Here is a 25,101-nt window from a genome sequence, read left to right on the forward strand (position 1 = left end):
TGAGTCCAACCACATGGAGCATTTTGCAGAGTTGGGGCCTAACTTTGGTGAGATCTAGTACAATGTAGAATATTTTTCTCAAAGAAAAGTCATGGAAATGCCATGGCTTGCGGCTTGTCAAACTACATTGAGCAAGGCATGAGAATACACTCTGTGGGAACAATCCTGTGCCAGCAGAAGAGTAGGATATAAATAATTTGCATCCCCAATTAATATTAAAAGAAAGTTGTACTCTCTATGTGCCAAGACTAGTGGGTTCATTAAAATAAAGTTTCACCACAGAGAAGAGGTGCAAATATACCTAACTAATAAGCCAACAGAAAAAAAGGGCCAAACTGCATAATTAAACTTAAATACACTTTTATTTGTAGCTAATCCAGGAGACCAGGCAAGCAATTCAACCATCTTTGGCAAGGAGTAAAAACCGTGATAATGTAGGGGGTGTGTAGGGGCATGCAGGATAGGTGCACAGGAGCGCGTGAGGGCTGGTAGGGGGTGTGTAGGGACGGGCAGGATAGGTGCATAAGGGCGTGTGAGGGCTGGTAGGGGATGTGTAGAGGGTGGGCAGGATAGGTGCATAGGGACTGGTAAGGGGTTTGTAGGGGGCAGGATAGGTCAAAATCATTGGAGATCCTTAAATTACTTATTACTTTAAGTATCAAATGAGAGATGTTACTACTTCAATTTTCCCCCAGTTCCAGGATCCTCACTCAATAAACTTGTGTTCACTGTTCTGACATGCTATACACATCATGAAAAGTATTCCAAAGAAAAAACATTACTCATTTTACAAAAAGTGACCTTGGAGGTCATTTTAAAAAAACATCTTACAGGCAACTTCTATTAGACAAGTGATTGTAGGACCAAGATTTCAGGCTCACTCCAGACTCTAAATTTGTAGTCGAATCAGAGAGTTAAGTTTGCCAGCTGCACAAAGAGCCTTCTGAAGTCTGCACTACAGCCACAAAATTTCTGCTAGATAAAATCCTTAGTTGGCAGAAGATCAGAGATTGTAGTGAGGTCATTCATATTGCACCTGATATATGCTGCATTAATGAAAAATGAGGATCAACTTGACCAACTAAAGATTCACTAGACACAGAAAAAAAATTATAACCCTCTGACCTTTTCACATGGTTGAAAAAAGGCAAAAAATTGATGGATAAATGTAACCATATTATCACAGCAGTATTAATCTAGCACTATTATTACTATATTGAACATTTAACAATATAGTATTATATGGTGTATATATATATATATATATTACTGTATAAAGTACTAGACTAGCTCTATCTTGTGGTCAAATTATTAATTGCTTTTTGTACATGCAGTTCCTACATGGATTTCTTGCTTCAACTACCAGTTCATTTATACAAGCCTAGAGAGCTCAGAATACACTACAAATACACAAGTATAACTAGTGGACAGCTAGTGTATATATTATGGGTACAGAACTCATTACATCCTGGGACTTAAAAAATAAACAAAAAAAATGGTTACTTACCTTACAATATAACTTATAGTACACTAAGTTAGGAGCAATAAATCATCACAAGTCATACCCAGGATCTGACCCAAAGAGAACCCAGAGATTTCTCATTCCAGGCAAAAATCATAGCTCTAGTTAATAAGCCCACTTGCTTGTCACCTAGCTGGTTTTCCTTATCAAGTACAGGACAAGTTTTTGGTTTGAATGGCTACAGTTGAGTCTCAAAATTTCTGTGTAGTGTATCCTTGATCTATTTTCTATAGGGTCTTTTGGAAAGAAGTCCTCTGCTGAAGTTGTGACTTGTCTCTTTCACTGGTGAGGCAACTGCTTTACCCACATTGGGTTGCTGTTTACAGGCGGGAGATAGCACACTGCTCATCCTGGTCTGGGGACCCACTCAGCCAAGAAGGGGTATGGTACAAATATCTTGACTGTGAGGAATAGCCTGCGTGATGGCCCCAGGAGCCTGGAAGGACGCCTGTCTGCTCCCCCGGATCCTCGCTACTGTAGGGGACACCTCTCTGGGCCTTACCCATTAAAAACAGGATTGATGAAAGGAGAAAGGGATTTTTCACTTACCTCCCTGTAAGTGATGGTGCAGCCGTGTGAGTCTGTGACCGTCTGGTCACAGACTGCATGAAGTGCTACTAACGCTTAAGTGTGGAGACATCCAGTGAAGAGGGAGAAGGGCAAAGAGAGACTCCCCTTCCTACTGGTCAGACTCAGAGCTCCTTTTCCTGGCAAAGTGAGGGGGCCACAGGCTGAAAACCAGACCAGCATAAATCTCATTACACTGCAGCCTGTGGCAGAGCTTCACAGAAGTGGCAGGCTTCTCTGCAGGCCCAGACATGCTGCAGGGTGAGGGAAAGGTAGTGAGACTGTCCCTGAATACGGATAGCCTCTGTGAAGAGAAATGCCCCAGCAAAGAGTCTCTCAAGGGAGAAGACAAAGAAGGGGTTTAAACCAATTTTTACAGCATGTGCTCATTAACAATACGAACTATGGCCTTTGGAAGGGGGTTTGTTTGCATTTGCAAGACTTACCCATGAGCCAGCTGTGAAGGATTCCCCTCTCCATGGGAACCCTCTGGTTCTTGGTTAACTCTCCCATGGAAGTCAGCTTCAGGTGGAATTGAGGCCTAAACACCTGTCCAACTCAAAGCCCCATTCCCCAGCAGAGTGAGGGTCAGCAGCTTGTGGCAGCAGGGCATAGCTTGCTATCTCAAGCCCAGGCCTTGGCAAAGTGAGGGTGGATGGCTTGTGGCAACAGGACACAGCTCGGCTTCTGATGCTCCTGAAAAGCTGTCTATAGCACCTCTTGGACTTAGCTCAATGCTTCTAGAGCTTCCTTTCTGCAGTGGTGGAAGGCAAAGGGAGCCCACTTAATAGGTGCTGTACCAGAGAAGCCAGATAGTTAGAGCATCAATATTCTGGTAAGTCCTAACCTCAGGAGAGGGAGAGAAGTTGTCAGATGAGATTTTTTTTTATTCATTTTCATGGAATATTAATTTAAGTTATAAAATAAAAACAGTCTGGAAAAACTGAACTGCTTGACACAGAAAATCTGGTGACCTGAACTGAGTCCTGGAGCATCCAGCAATGCTGGACCACATCCAAATTCCACAGGTGGGAGGTATTCCTTATTAGTGATGGATGGAGAGAGAAGCTAGGCAACAGAAAATTGACATTTTAACTTTTCACTTTTATAGAAAATGCTAAGAGGAAGTCAAGAAATGACACGGTCTAGCAGAAAAAAAGTTAGGCACATCTCATACAGTTTGAATTATGGATATCTTCATGGAGAAGTACAGAAACGCCACATAATTGCATCATGTATAATTTGTATTTAAATATGTTATTTAAATTAATCCATGGAATTAAATATTTGAGAATTCCACAGTCAATACCATGAAATATACTTTTTAGCACGAGCATCTTCATCCTCTGTTCATACTATATGTTATCAATCTAGCTTAAAGGATTCCTAGATGACTTCAGCATATTGTAATTTCACACTTTGCAAGTTCTATAAAAATGTGATATTAGTCTCTCTCTCCACTCTGTCTGCCCTAACAATAGAAAGTACCAGTACTACCAATTAGTCTAAGATATAACTCTTTACTCAAAATCACCTATCTGAAAATGTACCTATTTTTAGAAGTTTAAAATGCACACTGAATGAGCATGATGACCTTTATTTTTCAAAGAATCATACTCTCTGCATCTTTAAACAAGTGAAGCGCTCTCTGTTATATGTATTACTTAGATTTACGGGAGAAAGATACAAAAGCAAATACATTGATTTTAATTCTCCAGCTTACTCTGGTGCTCGGCTCCATAGTTTTCCATTGATTTTTTTCACCATTAACTTATCTACCAACTCTCCATGTAGTGATTAGAAATGGTTGAGACTAAGCCCAACTCTTCTCTGTTCTTTTGCTACTTCCAACCACACTCAAACTGAACACTATGGCCTGTCTTTTTTTAAAGGGTCTAAAGATTTTAGTTGTCTCAATTTTTAGGTAACTGACTTGAGACCCCTTCAAGGGAGCTGCTTTTCATTCAGTGCTGAACAGCAGCCTTCTGAAAATCAGGCCCTCAATTTGAGCCTACAAAATCACTTGAAAATTTAAGCACTGACTTGTGGCACCTTAGAGACTAACAAATTTATTTGAGCATAAGCTTGTAGTTCACAAAAGCTTATGCTCAAATAAATTGGTTAGTCTCTATGGTGCCACAAGTACTCCTTTTCTTTTTGAGGATACAGACTAACACAGCTGCTACTCTGAAATCTCTCCTCTCTGTAACTCACTGAGTCAGGTCAACATTTCGGCGCTACACAGTCCAGCCACGTCCCCTCTGCTCCTATTTGCTACCTGTTTCTCTAGCACTGCAGCTGCACACAGTGGCAGTTTTTTGCTGCCACCATTCCTCCTAATTTAACTTTTCCACCTTTTTAGGGCTTTGCGAATGGCAAGTTTTTCCCAGCTCCACCCAAGCCTTCTGTCCCAAACTGAGCTAGATCCTGGGTCTGGAGTTGGACAGGCAGCCACAACTCCAAGAGTAGAAGAATGGACCAGAAACACCAGTGCAGAGTAGAGAGAAACTCCAAAAGCAAGGAGAACCCTGACCAATGAACTCAGGGGGCAACTTCCAGGGGACCCCTGCATAACAAAGAGGGGAGGCTTATGGGGACACAAGTCAAAGTAGGTCATTGGCACCCTGGAGAAGCAGGGCTTCAAATCAGCCAACAAGGAGGGCTCTGAAAATGGAGTTCCCCCCCTCCCAGAGGGAATGGGACCCAGTGGGAAGATTCTGAGGCAGTTGTCTTGAGCGGGCTGCAGGCTGTAAGGAAGGCAAGCCACAAAAGAACTCACCAAAATTGCAGCACAATTTCTACATTCCTAAAGCAATAAAAATCTAAAAGGCCAAAAAGGAAAAGAAAAAGCACAAAAAACCAGGAGACAGGAGTCCTCTGACGACTACTCCTTCTGTGAGTAAGGTAAGCTGTCTGGCTCCCAAACCTGAGCAGGCTTCTGTGAGTAAACCTCAGAGTAAATTTCTCCTCTCAAAATCCTCCCGAGGCTGCCATACCCCTTCACTCCTCCTTCGAGGAAGTGATTCGGGATAAATAGAACAAGACTGATAATGGGAAGTATGTTAACAAGAGCAATCTCAGGCTATACAATATCCAAGAACCAAAGACTCTATTGCTGATAACGAAGGAGGAGTTTTCCCCCCTAAGAAAGGATGGAGGCCTGTCAAGGTTCCTTCCCCACTCTGAACTCTAGGGTACAGATGTGGGGACCTGCACGAAAAAACCCCTGACGCTTATTTTTACCAGCTTAGGTTAAAACTTCCCCAAGGTACAAACTGTTTTACCTTTTGTCCCTGGACCTTATTGCTGCCACCACCAAGCGTCTAACAAATATAACAGGGAAAGAGCCCACTTGGAAACATCTTTCTCCCCAAAATCCCCCCAAGTCCTACACCCGCTTTCCTGGGGAAGGCTTGATAAAAATCCTGACCAATTTGCATAGGTGGACACAGACCCAAACCCTTGAATCTTAAGAACAATGAAAAAGCAATCAGGTTCTTAAAAGAAGAACTTTAATTAAAGAAAAAGTAAAAGAATCACCTCTGTAAAATCAGGATGGTAAATACCTTACAGGGTAATCAGATTCCAAACATAGAGAATCCCTTTAGGCAAAACCTTAAGTTACAAAAAGACACAAAAACAGGAATATACATTCCATTCAGCACAACTTATTTTATCAGCCATTTAAACAAAACAGAATATAACGCATATCTAACTAGATTGCTTATTAGCCCTTTACAGGAGTTCTGACCTGCATTCCTGCTCTGGTCCCGGCAAAAGCAACACACAGACAGAGAGAACCTTTTGTTTCCTCCCGCCTCCAGCTTTGAAAGTATCTTGTCTCCTCATTGGTCATTTTGGTCAGGTGCCAGCGAAGTTATCTTAGCTTCTTAACCCTTTACAGGTAAAAGGGTTTTTCCTCTGGCCAAGAGGGATTTAAAGGTGTTTACCCTTCCCTTTATATTTATGACACACCACTCTCAAGAAGGGATTTAAAGCCTCTTCCACCACCCTCTCAGCGTCCCTTGCAGCTACCTGCATTGCAGGAGCATCTCCTTCCCGACTGGAAGATCTCAAAGCCCTTAAAGATAGAAATTACCCTGACTTTGGCTCCACTTTAAGGAAAGTCTCCCTAGGAACAGAGTTTGTAGGTGACACCTCAATGGACACAAGGAGGTCCTCAGCCCAAGGCATGGCTTCCAGCTTAGTAGCCAGGCACCACCTATGGCTTCAACCCTGGAAGGTGGATATTCACTCTAAGCAAGTCCTGTGCTTGGCTCTTTTGTTTCTGGAGAAAAGCAGAATAAGGTGGTGGCTAAAAATACAGAAAAATCCAAACAGCCTTCCCTTCCCCACTAAAGGCCCTCTGGAGAGGATATAGATAGGCCTTCAAAGAGAGGTGCTTCTTTCACTCATCAGCATAGAGGTACCAGAAGATTCCCCAAAGGAAAACAGAAGAATCAAGGTCCAGTGGTGAGGTGAAGTCTCCAGAAGGACCTCATTCCCCTTCCCCCCCAATTCACTTCATGACAAAGACTGCAGAGGCCTCTATCCAGAACTGAATCTAGGAGGCAGGATTTCCATTTCCTAAAGGAATGGTTTTCATCAGACAAGTGGGTCAGTCAGATAGCGAGCCAGGCATACTCCCTCGAATTGGGGGATCCACCTCACCTGTTCTTCACCCAGTCACTCAGCTCCAATGACCCCATCGAACAACCTGATTCAGAACAAAATATCTCATCTTCTAGATATAGGAGTCAGAGTGTTCCCACAGAAGAAAGGTTCTTCTGGTTCCCTCCCACAGACTTCGGAGGTTCACCCTGGCACCATAACATCCAGTACCGAACATTCCAATTCAGCCTGTCGTTGGTTCCGGGGGATTTTAGAAAGATGGTGGCAGTGATAACAGCCAGACTCAGGATGCAGGGAACTCATGTGTACACTTTCTGGAATGATATCATGATCAGAGCACCATTGCAGTCAGCAGTGCAAAGGGCCACATCTTCGATATTGAACCTTCTCCAGGAGCACAGCTTCATCATCAATGCCAAGAAAATCTCTCCTGTTCAATACAAAATAAAGTTTCTTGCTTCAGAGCCACACAAGGCCTGCCATAGCATTATGCCTCCAACTGGCTGGACTCCATGCATCACTCCCTGGGCACAATCAAATATCAGAAGTCTTCAAGACATTATATGAAAGGTGTGGGATCACTGCACAGAACACATGAAAAATAAGTATAGGTTTGAATACAGGTGTTCAGCTCCTTACAGTGGTGGTCTGCCCATGACAATGACCACAAAGGCATGCCCATCTGCCTTCCAGATCCTTTAGTCCCTGCAATCAATACCAGCCTGGAGGGCTGGGGAGCTCACTGGGGGAACCTTAAGAGCCCAAGTTCTGTGGAGCCACAGCATAAACCTCTTGGAGCTGGGACTGGTCAAGATAACACAGCAAAGATTCCCGCCCATCCTAAGGAGAAACTACATCCTGTTTCAATAAGACAATACGACTAAACCACCAAGGGAGAACAAGGAGAACACTACACAGGGGAGCAATAGAAATAATGAGGTGGGCAGAGCAGTTCCTCCTTTCCCTCAGAGCGATCCACATCAAAGAGGACCTGAATCAAAAGGCAGAGTGGCTCAGCAGACGGAGGGGCAACAACTCCAAGTCGAGCTTGAATCAGGAGATTTTTGATCTCATTGTTCAGATGTTTGGCCTCCCTCCCACCTGTTTGCAAATCATAAAAATGCAGAGCCGCAGACCCTAGTGTGAGGTTTTGGGGATCACTCAGACCAGTAAGGGGTTCTGTCCCTGTAACTCGGGTGCCTTAATGCTGTACTGCCATGGCTCAGAATCCTGACACCAGTAGCCAGCCCACAAGCAAAGATTTCACCTTGGCTTTCACCAGCCTAGTTACTTTGCGAGGTGATCCCAACAGCCCTTTCAGTCACAGGTCTCCCCAACTCTATCTATCCAGAGTTCTTAGCTACCAGCCTCTCAGACTTTTCCCTCTGGTTCATCACCCCTGAACGTGTGAAAACAGCCTCCCCATTATAATTCACTTTGGCGCACACACTCCACAAACGAGAGACCTGTTTTGGGTAAAAATAAAAAGAGCAAACAGAAAAAAAATCACAGATTCAAAGATGAAATAATAAGGTAAAGCAAACACATACAAGTTACAGAAAATAACAAAGATGCTATTTCAGACTTTACACTTCTATATCTGACATATTAGAAAAGTGAATCTAAGTTACCTATTCCCGCTGAACAGTTTCATAGCAGAGGCTGTCCCTCAGTTTCTGGATGAAGACTTCAATTTTAAGTCTCCTTTAAAAAGGCTTTTTTTAAAAACAAAAACAAAAGAACCTTTCCCCCCCTCCTGGCATGGACACTCGTGGTTACATTGGGCAGTAGGGAGTTCTAAGTGTTTTCCCATTAACCGTAAAGGCACCTCATTTGTCTTCTTTTGTGGGTTGTACAACACTAAGTGCTCCCCTTCCTGCCTGACTCCTCCCTCCCTGACTACTTCATTGTTCTGAGGTGATGAAGTTGCACCAGTTTACAATCACAATTTTCTACATATGTATATACACAAGTGTACAGGTTATGATTATGGATGTATCAATGTCAATGAACATCCAGTTCAGAATATTAAAAGCTTCCATGAAAGACGTTTCTTGACATTTTTATGCATAGTAACATTGTATAAAACCAGCAGTTATGCAAGCTTTACAGCTTGGAAATTGCTCCTGCTTGCTGCCAGATGAGTTGAGGTGTAGCCAGACCGTGTGGCACCATATTGATCTGCCTCTGCGAGCTGCAAAGAGAGCAGAGTAACCCCAGATGTCCAGAACTGTAGAAGACACTGCTAGCTGAAAGAAAATTATCAGTAAGAAATTTTCCATTTCATCTATAGCTCTCAAAAGCACTTTATCCCTGTTTTACAGCTGGGGAAACAGGCACAGAGGGTGAAATGATTTGTCAAGGTCACCCAGCAGGCTGAGGCAGGAATAGAACCTAGGTCTCCCGAATCCCAGTCTAGTGCTCTAGCCACTAGACAACATTGCCTTCCCTTATCAAAAGGAGTTTTATACAACTGATTACAGCATACAAATCTTAAAATGTTCTAAAGGGAGGATCTTCTTGGATATGCTTGTTGCATTTAAACATCAATACATTTTATGGGAAAGAAGAGTATCAAAGGATAGATCAAAAAGGGAAATTCTGACAACTGTAAATTCTGATACAAAGATTCAGGACAGTTACACTTTTCATTTCCTCACATAACTGAAAATTACTCGCTCCTACAGATTTATCCTCCCTCTCAGAAATGTTTGCATAAAATAAGGATCCTTATTTCCTAAACTGAACATTTTTACCTGCCAACATGAGAACTTGGAACTTAATTTCTCTTGCAATATTTGTAGACAACACATATAGGCTTGAAGAATTCAATTTTTAAAAAAATTGACTGATTATATTGATATATTTGTAAGCATTTTTTCAATTTATACATTTAAATTTTCACAATTGTGGGAAATTTTTTTTGCGGGAGTCCGACCATTTATGACAGTACATATTGAAATTCAAAAAGTTAAAATTGTCAACATCAGATGTCAATACACACTGAGTAAATAGTTTGATTTAAAGCTAATAAGTTATCAAGGAGCGTTTTTCTTACTTTACCTATCTGTAAATTTCTATCATCATCAATTTTTTTTTTTAAAATCAGTTTGGGTGTACACAGTGAAATCAACATTTATTAGCTTTTACTGATAAATATGCTAATCCATCCAGTACTACAAATATCTAACGCTAACAATATTTCTCCTGTTTATACCTCCCACTTGAAATCATACTATAATCCTGTCTCCTTAAGTACTTAAGATACCATGGTGTTGGGTGCAGTATAACAATCTACCTAGAAAACAGACAATGGAAATCTCGCTCCCACCACTGCCAATGGAAGTTTTCATCCTGGGTCAGGATCAAGACTAACTTGAAAAGAATAATGTGGTGTTCCAAACTGATTTCAGATACCAAACAATAGATTTTATTAATCTCAATTTTTATTTTTGTGCAAATATTTGAAAACTGGAGTGGAAGAATCCCACCCACCAAAACAAAAAGACAAGAAAAATTGTTTCCAAGTAAGATGCATTGAAAGCTTTTCATGAACCACCAGCTGTTTAACCAAAGAAATTTAAATTCTTTTATATAATCTCTCTTACAGAATCCTTTAGTTTTCTCCTAATCCTACTCATGGTTTGGGGTTTGCTGGACGCAACCACAATGGCTCTATAATAGGCAGCCCAACTATATTTACAGTCATCTAGTATGGTGATATGTCCTTCTGAATTAAGGATCTGACCGTACGAACACACAGTCCCGATCTATACTAGAAAATGAGTTTGGTTTAACTACATTGGTCAAGGGTGTGAGAAATCCATACCCGAGTCATGTCAAGCCAACATAAGTCCCTGTGTAAACAGCACTAGATCAATGGAAGAATTTTTCCGTCAACCTGGCTACTGTCTCTTGGGGAGGTGGATTGCCTACACTGACAGGCGAACCCCTCATGTCAGCCATACATAATGTCTACACTGAAGCACTACTGTAGCGTTTTAAGTGTAGACAAGCCCTTACACATATTTAAATTTGCTCAGTGGAAAATTAATGGGGCTACTCAAGTGAACCAAGTGAAGTGCATGAGAAGTGTTTGCAGGAGATTCTATAGGCTTTTGCTAAACATACTTGGTCATTTCCCTTTCCTAAGAAGCATACCAATTTAACATGGAAGTCTACAATGAATTATGTTGGCAGAACTCAGCTAAAATTTCAGAAGCAAAAATAAGGAAAAAGTTGTCAAAATACAAAGAGCACGTTCAGGTAAACATTTAAAATTTATTAAACTTTTTGGTCAAAATAATTGAACAAGTATATACAATCCCATTGTATTAGCTCTATTATGTATTTTAAGAACAAGGTCAAATCTAATGTTTAAATGACCTAGTTCCACATTTCAAGATTTGCAAATAGTGTCACAACCAATATACAGTATAAGATTTTTATTTAAACTTTATTCATAGAACCCCAAAAAGTTAGCTGTATTTACTAGCTTATTGTGAACAAGAGTGGCACTATGGACGTTAATTGAGAGGGAAGGAACAGAGACATTTTTTTCTTGCATATCCATATCTGGTTGAGTAATCATAATACACCTTCATTTTATTAAAAATGGAGTGTAAACCACACTTCTCTATTTCATCACGGAGGCTCAAAGGATCTGATTTTCAGAAGACACCTCTGATTTTGCAGGCACATTTTATAGCCTTTACATATCTAGGTAATTTGATGCTATTAAAATGTGCCTGCAATTATTTCAGGTACAATTTTACACCCACACCTGTTTTGGGTGAAAAACTGAGGGATGAGTTGCAGGCCCTTTTGAAAGAGAGTACCAAGAATTATTCTTTAACCTTCTGTTGTCAACAGGAACAGACATTACCACAAATGCATTTCACATGTAGCCTCCATATAACCTTATCTCATGGTCTCAACATGGGTTACAATATGTTAAAATTTGTTATGTTGTGCTGCTGTTTGGCATAAGTTAATTTTTTTAACTGCAATGTGAAATTCAATATACATATTATGCCAAATTTTAATATTTAAAATAAAGTATATTTTTTTCCAAAACAAGAGGTACTAACCAGGTTAAAAAAAAAATAATGCACATAAGGTATGTGTTTATGTCGAACATTTGAGAGGCATCTGTTAAATCGTATTTTTAATTGTTAAAGCAGCAATTTTGTTGAATGTTTTAAGATATTTTTTTCCTTCTGTTGAAGGGGGTCTCTTTCTAGTATGGCTCTAGATAACTTTATACCAACCTTTTCAATCTCCTACTTTTTGTATAAAGTATGATGTAATTTTACAGGCAACCAACACAATTTCAACTAATGACAGTTTTGTGGAAACTAAATTTTAGAGTAGTACGAAATATTTCATACTACACAAATCTGTTCATACCTGCCTGTCAAAAATCAATGTTCTGGGACAAACTTTTCAAATCTTCCCATCAGAATTATTTTTCACAACCTCAATACATGCGATAAAAAAATAAAAAGACTGAATACATACTTTCAGATTTAAAAACACTTTTTATAGTTTGTTATTTTTATTAAGTGGTTTACACCAGAAGGTGTGGTTATAGATACAGTTGGTGAGTAAATATACATGGAAACCTGCCTACAAACCCAACTCAAGACCTACCTAAGTGCTCAGAGATAAAAACACCTAAGCCTAGATAAAAGGCCAGAGAAGGAATGTTTACAGGCATAAAGCACAATAAATGTTTTGAAAGGCCCAAATATTACAGCAGAGAAAGAGCGCAGAGACAGAAATTATATTTTTATGACAAGTTTTCTTCTTGGGTGTTAAATTTTTGGTCTATAAACTGGAAAGGAAGGCTCAGACTTAAATAAATACATTTGAGTATTGGCCTTTATTGAGCACTGTCCATCAATTCTGCTTCTAGTGGGCTTTTTCTTGTTGAAAATTGCAACTCACATCCCCCTCACTGAAGGCAGAACTACACCATGAACTCAAAACCAGGCAAGCTTCTCTCCTTTATCTATAAAGGGAAGTAAGTGCATCAATGTTCTTTACTGGTAGGACAACAAGGCCTTCTTTTTTACAGAAACAACTGAGCTTAACTATGCAAGAAGACAACTTTGTCCTCAAATAAGCCATCTTTAGTTAATTTTGTCCTGGAATATATACAAGTTATTGGTGGCAGCTACAGCAATGATGTTCTCTGTGGGGTGCCATGCTGTATGAAGGATCTTCTTGTTGAAGTCCAGACTGTCAACACTTATCTCATCTTTCTTTCTCTTACCACCTGTACACACTTTGCGTGGCTTTAAGATGGCACGAGGTTTGCTACTTTCTCTTGATGCTTCTAATGTAATATCCCGTCGTGTGTTACGGTCAAACATCCTAAAGAAATTGTTGTAGGAGCCAGTCATAATAGCACTGTTTAAAACCAGAAGAAAAGGAAATATTTTACTTGGATTACTAAAGACCATAATATATTATTCCACTGCAGTGTACCTCATTTATTTCTTCTGTGCACAGAATGAATGACGGCCAGGGCTCAAATTTAAAACTAGAACCTTGCACTATATTCTTTTCTCTTACTTTATGTCCTTCCTCATTGCCACTCCTTTGATCCATTTTCCCACATCATTTATTTCATACATCACATTCACCACTGCCTCCTCTCCAGCTCTCTCCCCACCCCCTTGCTATCCTACATATCCTCTCCCCTCACTGTCTCTTCTCTTACAGACACAGACAAATCACTCATGACCTTTCCCTGCTCTAGCCCTCTGGACCAGCACAAGAAAAAATGGCTGGTGAAGTAGCAGCACCCTCCCTGTCACAGCTGACAGAACTGCCCCTACTCCTACTGTAGTATTATCCCTTCCCTACCCCCTCTTCATCCTACAACACTGGAAGCAGCCAGGGGGAAAGGTAGTCCTTGAGCAACCACCCAATTCCAGCTAGCAGTACCAGAAATGCAGGGCAGCTCTCCTGCACTGCCGACACTTGGATGTGTATTTCAAAACTGCTTCCTGGAGCCCAAAGCCACTTCCCAGATACCAGTTATCTCTACCTTCCCCTGATGAGAACAAATTATAAAAGTTAATACAAATATCTACATCACAGTAAAAATTCAATAATTGAGAACAGTGTAAAACGAGTTGACTTTAATATCAAAATACAAGGAATACTATACTGATTGGATTATACCAGAGAGGGAGAGAACTTCTCTGGGGTGCAAACAGCACCACATAAATTGTGTAACAAGAACGACATCAGAGCCTTAATTATAGAACAGATTTGTTTATAACAGTCTAAACCTATGATTTTGAGAAATCAAAAAGGTAACGCAGGTAACCTTTCGCCTGAAAATTTCAGAAAATGATCAACTTTGTTGAAAGATATTTAACTCTTGTATTAGCAGAAATGTAAACAGATTGACAGCTCCTTTCTGGAACTTGATACGAGCAGGGTAGGACTGCTAATATTCCAAGTGAGATTTTTGCAATGACCCTAATAAGTTCTTTGTCATGGTTACAGATGTAGCTGCACCTATGTCCCCTTTCTGATCTCTCCTAGTGCACTCCTTCAGGTGTTAGGCTCATTCTTATACCTATCCCAGGGTGGAATTTTGCAATGCTCCCTCTCCTTGACTGGGACCTGTGCTACAGTACCCTATCAAACATTTCTGCCCTGCAGATTTTCCTGTGTTTGCGTATCAGGTTCTTCCCTTCAGGAATCTGTGACCGGAGGTCTATATTGACCAAACAGCCTTCTTAAAACAAAAACATGGTTTATTTTGCTGCAGAAACAAAGCCTTAGGGGACAAAAGGATTTTAAAATAAATAAGTCTATGTGCATGTCTATCTTATTTCAGAGTCCTATCATCCCATGATGGGGACACAGGCAGGTCTAGCTTCCCCAGAAACTTGGAGTGAGCCATTATGTCAGAGTCTTATTTTAATCTGGTTCCTTGCAGGTTCTACCTCCCCAGGAGAGCATGTTCCTATTTATACCCTGCTATGGTTCTCTTGTTCTTTGGTGGGTCCTGGCCAAAACCAGTTTTGTAGGATGTTTGGAGACTGAGAAAGAATCAAGCTAGCAGTGCTGGCATTGTCCCTTAACAACTCTCCAGTGTTTGCTGATAGGTAGCTCTCGAGCCATTCTTCTCCTTCCTGCCTGTATTTCAGACATACCCCTATTGAGCTAATATAGCAGTATATTCATACAGTAAATACCCAATAACCAGGCCAACATACAATATCAATAAGTTATCACAGCGCAGTTCCAAACCACCACACTCTTGTATATCACTTTTTATCCAGAAATTTTTAATGTTTCCATGGATCATATAACAAAACAAAAGCTAGAAGACATAAAACTGCATTATACAGCTACCTCTGTTTCTATATGTATTGTTTACCTCTGACAACAAATTTAAGGACAAAGCCCAACAGAAAGGTTGGAAATAAAATTAAACAAAAATTGATCTTTCAAAATAATGAAAACCAGTTCTGTATATGTCTTATTTAAAAAAAATATGAAAAAATTGTTTCAGGATAGTTTTAAAGTCAATATCCAAAAAAGCTAGTTGTACGCAACTGCAGCAATAATTTAAACTAAAATAGGGTTAATTGAGAGAAAGTTTACATTGCCTTTGCCATCTTTTTGAGGATGCAAAAGGTAAATATTTTCAGACCTTAATCTTGCAAATTGACTTCAAAAGGACTGTTCACATACTTAACATAAGTTAAGTGTTCTCAGGATTGGGGACTAAATTTCTGAAATTAACCTTACCTATCAGAACCATTCCAGCAGCACTCAAACTTGTCAAAGATGCAGTCATTTTCATAGAGAGAACAAAGCTTGCTTCGAAGATATTCATGAACCTTAAAACATTTAAGGAAGTATTAGACAGATCTAAAAAAAGAAAAAGATGCTTTTTTTTTTTTAAATTAAAAAATATGAACACTTTACCTGATATGTCTCTACAGGCCTGTTTTCCATATTGAGATCCCACACTTTAACTGAAAGGTAGTCTCTTGTCATCATGTATCGACCACTGTGACTGAATTTTACATCAGATATTGAGGAAATAATTTCTGAAAAGAATGATCTGCTGCTGGGATCTTCAGGCTCTTCAAAAACTGTAAATTAAGATGTAAAGTAAAACTGAATCCAATACTCAAAATGTTACAAATGGCAATGCTATTCAGTATTTACATATTTTAAAATCATGGACCTGAATACTAAATCCTCCATTTAAAAAAAGAAAAGAAAAAGAGATTATAGCCCTGCTTAGCTTTTTTTTTTTTTTAAAAAAGGTGATCTTTCTTTAAAAAGGCACTAAGTTCTCGTAGCTAGAACCACTAGCTGCTAAGCTCCAATGGGTTCTCCCATTAGGGCATATGAAGAAGCTGCAATTCCTGGAGTTTTGGAATGAACATTAAGAGGCAGAAACTAACCAAAAAACAAACAAACAAAAAACAGTATATGAAGTTAAATTCAAAAGTCACTGTGTTCCCTCTAGGACTACTGATTATTCTATAACTTTACCATAATGTAAAACTAAAAAATTTTTAAATGTGAAACAGTAAGAGAAGTCAGCCTCTCCAGTGTACATTTCTTTTACAGATCCCACATCTTTTAGTGGTGCTGTAGGGTACATGGTTTATTTATAAGTGAATATAAATTGCACCACACACAAAATCTACTGAAAGAGCAAGTTTGTATTTACACTGAAATTCAATGAGGATTTTTGTCTGTTTTCTTGAACCGTGCTTCTTGGTTAGGTTGAAAGTCATTTACTCTTAATTCTTCAAATCAATGACAAGATGAACCATTCAACACCAAGGGAATAATAGCAAAGTTCTTTCTTACAAACCTTTTATGAAAACATCACAGACTACAGTACGTTTTACAGAGTAAAGGAAACTAACAAAAATATGACAAGTTAGATTGGCCATTGACATTTCCAATTATATAAGCTAAGTTGACTAAAAAGGAAATGCGCCATACCTTACTTGCCACAATGTTTAAATATTTCTCTTCCCCAATCAAAAACCCCTCATCTTTGCTTCAGAATATGAGCTTACCTAGAAATATCAATGCAATTTAGGTAAACCCCAGGAAGCAGTGATATATAAAACCATTACTACTGTAATACAACCAAGAAACAACAGGCTGTGTGTAAAGATGGGCCCTATTCCTTATGGTGGAAATATAAAAGCTTTCCTCACCTATATGAGGCTGTGTGGCTCAGTGCTTCAAAAACACTGGCCTTTCACCTCTGGGAACTGGCTTCAAATCCAGCACAGATCATTATGAATAAAATTCATTCCGATAGGTGTAAATGGTCACAAATGAAATGGGTTCTGGCAGCCTCAGCCCAGTTCCTAATGCACAAAGGTAGATGTCAATAAACTGCCCTTAACTGGCACTTGTTAAGCAGATACCTTTGAGAAGCACCAAGACTGAGTCTGGACAGAAGACAGGTCTCACTGGTGCCAAAAGCACTTGAGTCACATCGTCAATTGTCTCATGCTACACTTCTGCTTGCTGATGGCCTAGAACAAGACAATTAAAATGTTCCATTCTACAAAACTATGACTCCTTACCTTTGTAAGTTCTTTACCAATAAGCAGAATTTGACATTTTAATGTTTGTTTATATAGGTAGAACACCTACACGGTCTCTTGTTGTATATGACAAAAGTCTATAAAGCAAGAAGATATAGTCTAAATTACTTACATTTTGAATGTCTATCACAGAGGGCTGAAGAACGCATATCACAGAGTCGTATAGTTCCTTTGCTACTACTGTAGACAAACACATTACAATGATGTGGGTGAAACTCTGCAGCAGTAATCACTTCTGTTAGTTCCTCCATGTTAGCGGGCTTAATATCTACAATGTCTGAAAGTTGGTTGGTAAAGGCAACAAATAGCATTTCCCATTTTTATTATTTCTAAAATACAATTTCCAAAAAATGGTTAATTATGGTTGTAGTATATTTTTAGAAGCATAAGGTAAGTTCCTCCCTTCTGCTTTGTGGACATTTACTCACTGTAAAAGGACAGGAGTAGCATAAAAATAATCCTGGGCTCGTCCTAGAATCTGTACCCTAAAAACTAAAAATATTTGTGTGGAAATTTTTTTGCAGGATCTTACAAACAGAACACTGAATGGCCTTCGTTCCTCTTATGCCCTGAAACAACTTAATGGCTATTTTATATTTCTCTCACCTTTGCTTTTATTGAAGACACCTACGTTACTTGCCAAAATATCTCTTGGACCATTTTGGCCTGAAATAGGCAGCCGTGAGCCATAGCAAAAGGATCACTTTCAGTATTGTCTGTAAGGCATATCCATACTTGCTATGCAAAATTCTAAGTCTTTACTTTATTTCAAGATTAACATCAGACTACATAGCTGACACTTTGAATACAACAGGAGATAGAACTCTCTAGCGAAATGGAATTCTTTTATTTTACATATATTATCAATAAGATCATTTAATGGAAGACTGACCCCCACATTTAAGATATATGGTCCCAGAATTTCACCTCGTCTTCACTTTCTGCTCTGCAAAATTAAACTCTACATATCTTCCTACGTGCAGCTTTTCATTTCAAAAACATGTTTCACTGTGAATTAGTGCATTTGAACTAGTGTTTAATTATATGACTAGAGTTAAATGGAAGTATTTAGGGAACTTGTGTTTAGTAAAACTGCAGATATAACAATGAAAGTGTTTCTATTAATAGTCAAAACAGAAATTTATATGGAATCATAGAATTCATACAGGAAAAGGATACTAAAACTTCTATCTGTGATTTCTAAATGCCATAGGTTAATTCTTAGGTCATCTGCAGAAAGGTATGTTTCATGATCACTATTTACTGAAATAGAGTTTATGTGATACGTGTGCGCATTTGCAAATATCCTTCGGGGACTTGCTTCTACCATTAGGTCCATGGGTTTCAATATTGGCACCTGCAAAGGGGAAGAGAAGATACAAGAAAAGTCAGTGTTTATATGTGGGGAAAAGTTCACTGTAAAGATAAAAAAGAGCTAGTAATTTGTGATTCAAAAGTTTACACTGAAGATGAATTCATTCAACTATGGTATACATAGTCATATTTCCTATTATGTAAAATAGCAATGTAGACTACAGAAATCTCATTTTCTCTCTGTACAGGAACACAGTTCACTTAGTTCTGGGGCACTTTTCAAATCCACTGGGCAAAAAAATCTAATAAAACAGTTGCCCACCCTACTCTGATTTTCCATATTAGCACTCACAAACCAGATCCCAGGTTGCCATTTTTTGCATTTCAAATATGTAAGACTCTCCCATACCTCCCCATCGAGAGAAGTACATTTATACTGAACAATTTCGAGATACTCAATTTGAAACTCTCATATACCTGAAAACATATCTTCTGCAGTTACTTGTAAGATCTATAACAAAAATTAGCTAAACAAAAGAGATCTAAGCCTGTTTACTTTGAGCATCTGATAGCACTTGGTGCACTGACTGTTTCTCCTTTGTCAGTTAATCCCTTCTAAACATCAACAAGGGAGCTGAAAAACCCTTAAAACAACATTTTAAAATGGAATGAAAAAACTATTTGAAGGATGAACAACAAGAATATGGACTTTTAAAAGAAAATTAGTTAATTTACAAATGAAATCAACTTAACCATGTCCTCATAACACAATCTGATGCTCTTTTTACTGAACTATTGATAAATTATTTTTAACACACCAAGAGAATAGAAACAATTTTTTTTTAAAAAAGCTTAGATACAAGAGGTTTCTGGAGTTGCCACATACCTTGTTTATTATAAAAAAACATTCCTCTTCTTGCCACTAATGATTAGTCACATTTTAACATTTAAGGTTAAAATGTAAGAAAAAAAATATAATGGATGAAATAGAGTGCTAGGATGAGGTGGACTAAAATTATTATTTTAGGGTACATGGGTTTTATAATAAAAGAACAATCAAAATCCAGGAACACTAGAATTAGTGTAATTAAGGAAAGGTTAAGCAAAATCTAAATTACAATTAATGCAATTAAGTGTGAAATTCTCCTTTAACTCCTGGCTGCAAGGCTGCACAGAAGAACAGTGGGCACATGAGCCACACAGAGCGCTTCCACTCTCCATGTCCAGTGGAAAGGCCCTCTGTGCCAGTTTTGTAGATCAGTATTGAAGGAATGGGGATGTCTTTATATGAATCCAGTAGGCCTAACACCCCAAGGGTCCAGGAGTGGCTACACCTGCAATTCTGGAGTACCTGCTGTTTGGAGGGGAAGTCACTGTGTACCACATTGACAACGATACATTCCCTACATCTAGTTATTTAGGTTTTATGTGGGTGAAGCAGATTTCTAAAATGCACAAGAAAGGGTGAAGTAAAATTCACACAATGAAATCTAAAAGTAACTTTTGAGACTAAAATGTGAAAATGAAATAGCATCAGGCGAACATATTAAGAAACCACCTGAATCATTCCTGGGTGATTGATTATGAAAAACATACAAGTGTAAATATTACCAAATCTCAAATAAAAGGAACATATGTTATTAATAAGTTACTGGTGAAACTAAACCCTGAACCACAAAGCTTCCTAGTAACTGTGCCATGCAAGTAGTTTTTACTATTTATAGCTATAGGACACTAAGAAAAATTTTACCTACACATACAATCTTGCTCTGGAAAAGTGACTTGACCTATTATTGCAATTTGATTGGGTTGTGACTGGCTTTAATAATACTGTGTTTTTATACCCTCAGTTTAGTTTATACTAATATAAACACACATGACCAAAAGTAGAAAGGCTTCTCGTTTCTGCTCTGTAAGTATAGTAGAACCTCAGATTTAAGAACACACAGAATTACAAACACTGACCAGTCAACCACACACCTCATTTAGAACCAGAAGTAAGCAATCAGGCAGCAGCAGAGACAAAAAGCACAAATTCAGCACAGTACTGTGTTAAACAAACTACTAAAAAAATAAAGGAAAAGCTTAAAAAAATTGTAAGGTAAGGAAACTGTCTCTGTGCTTGTTTCACTGAAATTAAGATGGTTAAAAGAAGCACTTTTCTTCTGCATAGTAAAGTTTCAAAGTTGTACTAAGTCAATGCTCAGCTGCAAACTTTTGAATGTTTTCATAATGTTTTGTTCAGAGTTACAAACAACTTCCATTCCCGAGGTGTTCATAACTCTGAGGTTCTACTGTATTCTGTTTTGTCTTGACACAGCATTCAATCCATAGTCTTCTGCAATGGCTTCATATTTTAAAAAGGGCAAATCAGGATTAGGAATGGATACAGTTCTTTAGTTTATGATGGTGCAATAGAAGAAAATGTTATCAATAACATTTATCTGAATACTAAAAACATTAAATCCACAAGCAGTAAATCAAAACCATTAGGAAAAAAAAAAACACTTTTGAGCCTTTTCAATTTCAGAACAAGCTCCACTCAATCAAATACAAGATCAAATGTCTCTTGTAATGCATCCTTGAAACCATTAAATTTAGACCTACATGGCCAAGATGGCCAAACAGTTTAATTAAAAAGTGAGCTGAACGTTACTGAAAAATATTCTTTAAATTTAATTTTCCACCCATGTCAAAGATAACCACCCTGTGTTAAGTGCAAATTTATGATCCACACACATGTTGCGAGATGGGTCATTAACACAACAGGCTATTCAGGGAGATAAGTAGAAGTGATACACTATCTTTGAACCTAGATAGTGCAAGAGTCTTATGTTAAAAAAAAAGTTCATTCAAAAATATTCTTCTATCTTAATAATTTTACTGTCTTCTATATATTATTTAGACGAATGAAAGGATACACCTAATGAAAAATTTTATTAACTTAATTTTAAACAGACTTTAAAAACCCTATTTATATTTACAACAGCATTAAGATGTTCTAAGATGTTCCAAGATGTCACTAAGAAGCTCATAACAAAATATTTGTGTCGGAAGCACTCTGGTCTTTAATCTTCCCAAAGCATCTAGGCAGTGTTTTATGGACCCATGAATTAATGAAACTTCAGTAATATATTTAATTCTGTATTATCCTGAAATACCCAATACAGTTTTGACTCCACATAATACAAACTGCAATACAAGACAACTTTATAAATGAATAACACCTCTTTTTAAATGTACAAAGGTAAAGTTGTACATTCAAAAAAGCAGATTTAACGAGAGCCAAAGGAAAAACCAAAACACATACTCTTAGTGCTGTGATTCTAAATGGATCCCGAAGTCGTCCATCTTCATCTTTCAAGTTATAACCTTCAGCTCTTTTATCCCTTTCACTTATTTTCCATAATTTAATAGTTTTATCTAAAAACAAAAATTCACATTCTTGAAATTGAAATTACAAAATTAAAGATGATTCAATAAATTATTATAAAGTTATATGCCAGATTATAAACTCTCCCGGGCAGGGATTGTTTCTTCATCTGGGTTTCCTCTGTGCCTATTACAAAGAGGCCTCAATTCTGATTGTGGCCTTTGAGTGCTACCATAGTATAAAATGATTAAACACAAACACTACATACTAAAAGTATTTTACTTTGTTTGAATTGCTTATGAAACCATTCAGAATTGTCATTAAAGTTGCCTATTTTAACTAGTTATATACAATTTCCAGACAAAATATAAATTTTAAATGGTGTTAAAGTTGAGAATACAGTAATGCAGAGATTTGCAGGGATGTTCTTAATTCTTATTATGCCCCAAACAAGCAAGATAAACTGAGGAAGTTTGGAATTAAAACTGAAATGAAAAGAAATTCAAATATGTTACTGTATGGAAATGCATAGTTAAGAACCTAACACCTTAATTCTGCTCTGTAGCACCAGCATAAAATAATCAAAAAAAGGCATTTTAGTATTTGATATCCTGGATTAGATTAAGTCCAAAGAGACATTAGATTTTTCATATTTTTTCCCTTATGGTGTCACTATAGTATAGAGTTAAGGTTTTCTGGGTGCTCTACCAGTACATTTTTATTTCTTTAACATGCTTGGATTTCTTTTAACTTCAACTTTGAATTTCCAGGAAACAGCTTTCTCGGCCATTCCCTGAAATATTGGATTCCAATCTAAGGACTATAAAAGCCATGTTGGATTTATTATTCAAGGGGGGAAAAAGCCATGCCATAGTTCCTAAATTACTATAATTTTTCATATGCACTCAATTTCCCAGATAAGCATCCCCGAAGGCAGCAGCCTCTTTCCCTCCTCACACCCCCCCAAACCATGAGCTCTTCTTACAGCAAGCAAAATTAGGCCTCTCCTTCCACCTTCTGGAGCCAGAGAATAGTCCTTTGAATTTAGCTTTCAGCTCACCTGCTTTTTCAATATGGTTCAACTTATATTCCGTTGGAAAATCTACCTGTGAAAGAATCTTATTCTCCTTCAGGGTCACCAATCCCCATGATCCTTGTGCACATAAGGATATTGAACTATTAAGACAGAAAAGCTCTTTTTTCCACTGCAGAAAGATGGAAGAATCAGTCTCCAGGGACAAAGTTAGAAAGGAATGTTACCTTGAGCCCATATGTGAGGCTGTGTAAGAAGATTTAAGGAGGAGCACTACACAGGGTGAACCACCTTGTGAAGGTCAGAAGCATCTTGGTCTGCTGGTTCAGACAAAGAATTAAACCCTAGGCTTCTGGAGACTAGCAGGTCATCTATGTGAAATAAGTTGTCCAAGAATGAGGCTGTGAGTTTTTCAATATATGATAGATTGAAAGCTGTGACAAAAATATTCTGAGGACCACCAGCAAGGAGTATTAATGCAAGTGCGTCTTGACTGACTCGGTCCCACAAATTTCCATGTTAAAAGTTTTTCTCCAAGAAGGCATATGATTATTCTATCCCTTCCATGCTTACAGCAGAACCAAGGTACTAATGGGCTTCTGGGCTAAGTTGTGGTTCTGACTTTTGAGAGGGAAGAGGAGCAATGTAGGATCAGTGAAACTATGAAGCCATAAGTACTGCGTATACTTATATCTGTTGACATATCATAAATGGAGGGGGCATTTCTCACAAAATCATCTCCATCAACTAAAGGAGAAGGAACACACTGCACCTGAAGGAGACTGACTCCGCAAAACACTGAGTGTAAGGAAAAACATTCAAAGCCCCTGACTCTATCCTAACTAATCCTGAGGTAAAAACATGGTTGGGGGAAGAAAAAGTCAAGGTAAAAATCTAAGCAGAAGTCTAGCCTCTATCTGCTAAGACAAGGAAACAGAAGAGAAGCATGAATCATCCACTCTCCTTTAGAGGAAGAATGTGATTTTGAAGAAGTCTGCTATTTTTATTTGCTGTTACGAAAAAATCTACTCCTCTGACTTAAGGAGGGATGTTTGAAAAAAAGTTTCTCCTCCTTAAGAAATAAGTATACACATATGAATATACAGTAAAAGGTTTGGGTAGCATGCACAATGTATTTGCATTTAGTAATTTGTTTCTGTTATTCCCCATCAAGCTGACAAAGATTTGCAGTTGAACCAGTGACCTCCTGAGGAGTGAGACTTCCTTTATATTTTAAAATTCTATGAAAAGTGTGACATACCCATTTGAATAAACCTTTCTTTCAGAAGCTGTTATATGCACTATTTTCATAAACAAAAAGGAGACTGATATACAATGTTGAAATGTACAGGGATTTGTTCTGCTGTTTCACAGCTGATGTCCCTGGTGTTCTGTTTAACAGGTGATCATGAGATAATGGACAAACCTTGTGAAAGGTAATAGGGTATGGGTTTTCATCCTGTAGGTCATGATCACCCTCCCCTCTGCCCTTCCTTTACAGGGCGGGGAGTCCTGAAATTATGGGAAAGAATCCAAAATTTATTTCTGTTGCAATGAGGTCAGATTACAGAAAAGTTGAGAACACACCGGATTAGAAGACTAAATAATTTATTTGTGGACAGAGGTATAACACAGAAAAGTGATTTAGTGGAGAAAGCAGACTGTTTAAATCCAAGTCCATGTCAAGAAAGAAAACCAATTATTTTTAACTTTACAAACAGGAGGGGACTGTCCATTCAGAAATTCAACGTTCTTTCACGCAGTGTTGATGAGCTGACACTTCCATAAAATGTAGATGATTCCAGTCAAATGCTGGATAAGGCGACAGAAACATTCTCTAAGGAGCTAGGTTGAAAAATTGCCAAAGGGACTGTAACGTCAACAGGACGGACAAAAAAGCAGCTTTGGCTGTTAGAATGCCAAGAAATTTCTACCATGCAAGGAACAAGGTAAACTATCCAGTTATTTCGTAACTTAAAATTTACAGATAGACTGCAAGTCCTTTTCATAGAATCCAGGTAACAGATATATCATCTGA

General features: G+C 38.3%; 1 protein-coding gene across 2 annotated transcripts in view; it reads right to left on the reverse strand.

The window, feature by feature from the left end:
• Window positions 1-10,982: 10,982 nt before the first annotated feature.
• Window positions 10,983-25,101, reverse strand: part of PPP2R2D (protein phosphatase 2 regulatory subunit Bdelta) — a 42,126-nt gene continuing 28,007 nt past the window's right edge. For both annotated transcript variants that reach the window (XM_048857198.2, XM_075130997.1), the window contains 6 exons: window positions 21,968-22,080; window positions 18,523-18,700; window positions 17,456-17,620; window positions 15,683-15,852; window positions 15,503-15,594; window positions 10,983-13,135 (listed from right to left, as the gene is read on the reverse strand). In XM_048857198.2, the coding sequence (XP_048713155.1) occupies window positions 12,856-13,135; window positions 15,503-15,594; window positions 15,683-15,852; window positions 17,456-17,620; window positions 18,523-18,700; window positions 21,968-22,080 (998 nt within the window). In that variant the 3' untranslated portion in view covers window positions 10,983-12,855. The remainder of the gene's footprint in view (window positions 13,136-15,502; window positions 15,595-15,682; window positions 15,853-17,455; window positions 17,621-18,522; window positions 18,701-21,967; window positions 22,081-25,101) is intronic.

The sequence above is a fragment of the Caretta caretta genome, chromosome 7, assembly GCF_965140235.1.
Source record: "Caretta caretta isolate rCarCar2 chromosome 7, rCarCar1.hap1, whole genome shotgun sequence".
NCBI classification, from domain to species: domain Eukaryota; kingdom Metazoa; phylum Chordata; order Testudines; family Cheloniidae; genus Caretta; species Caretta caretta.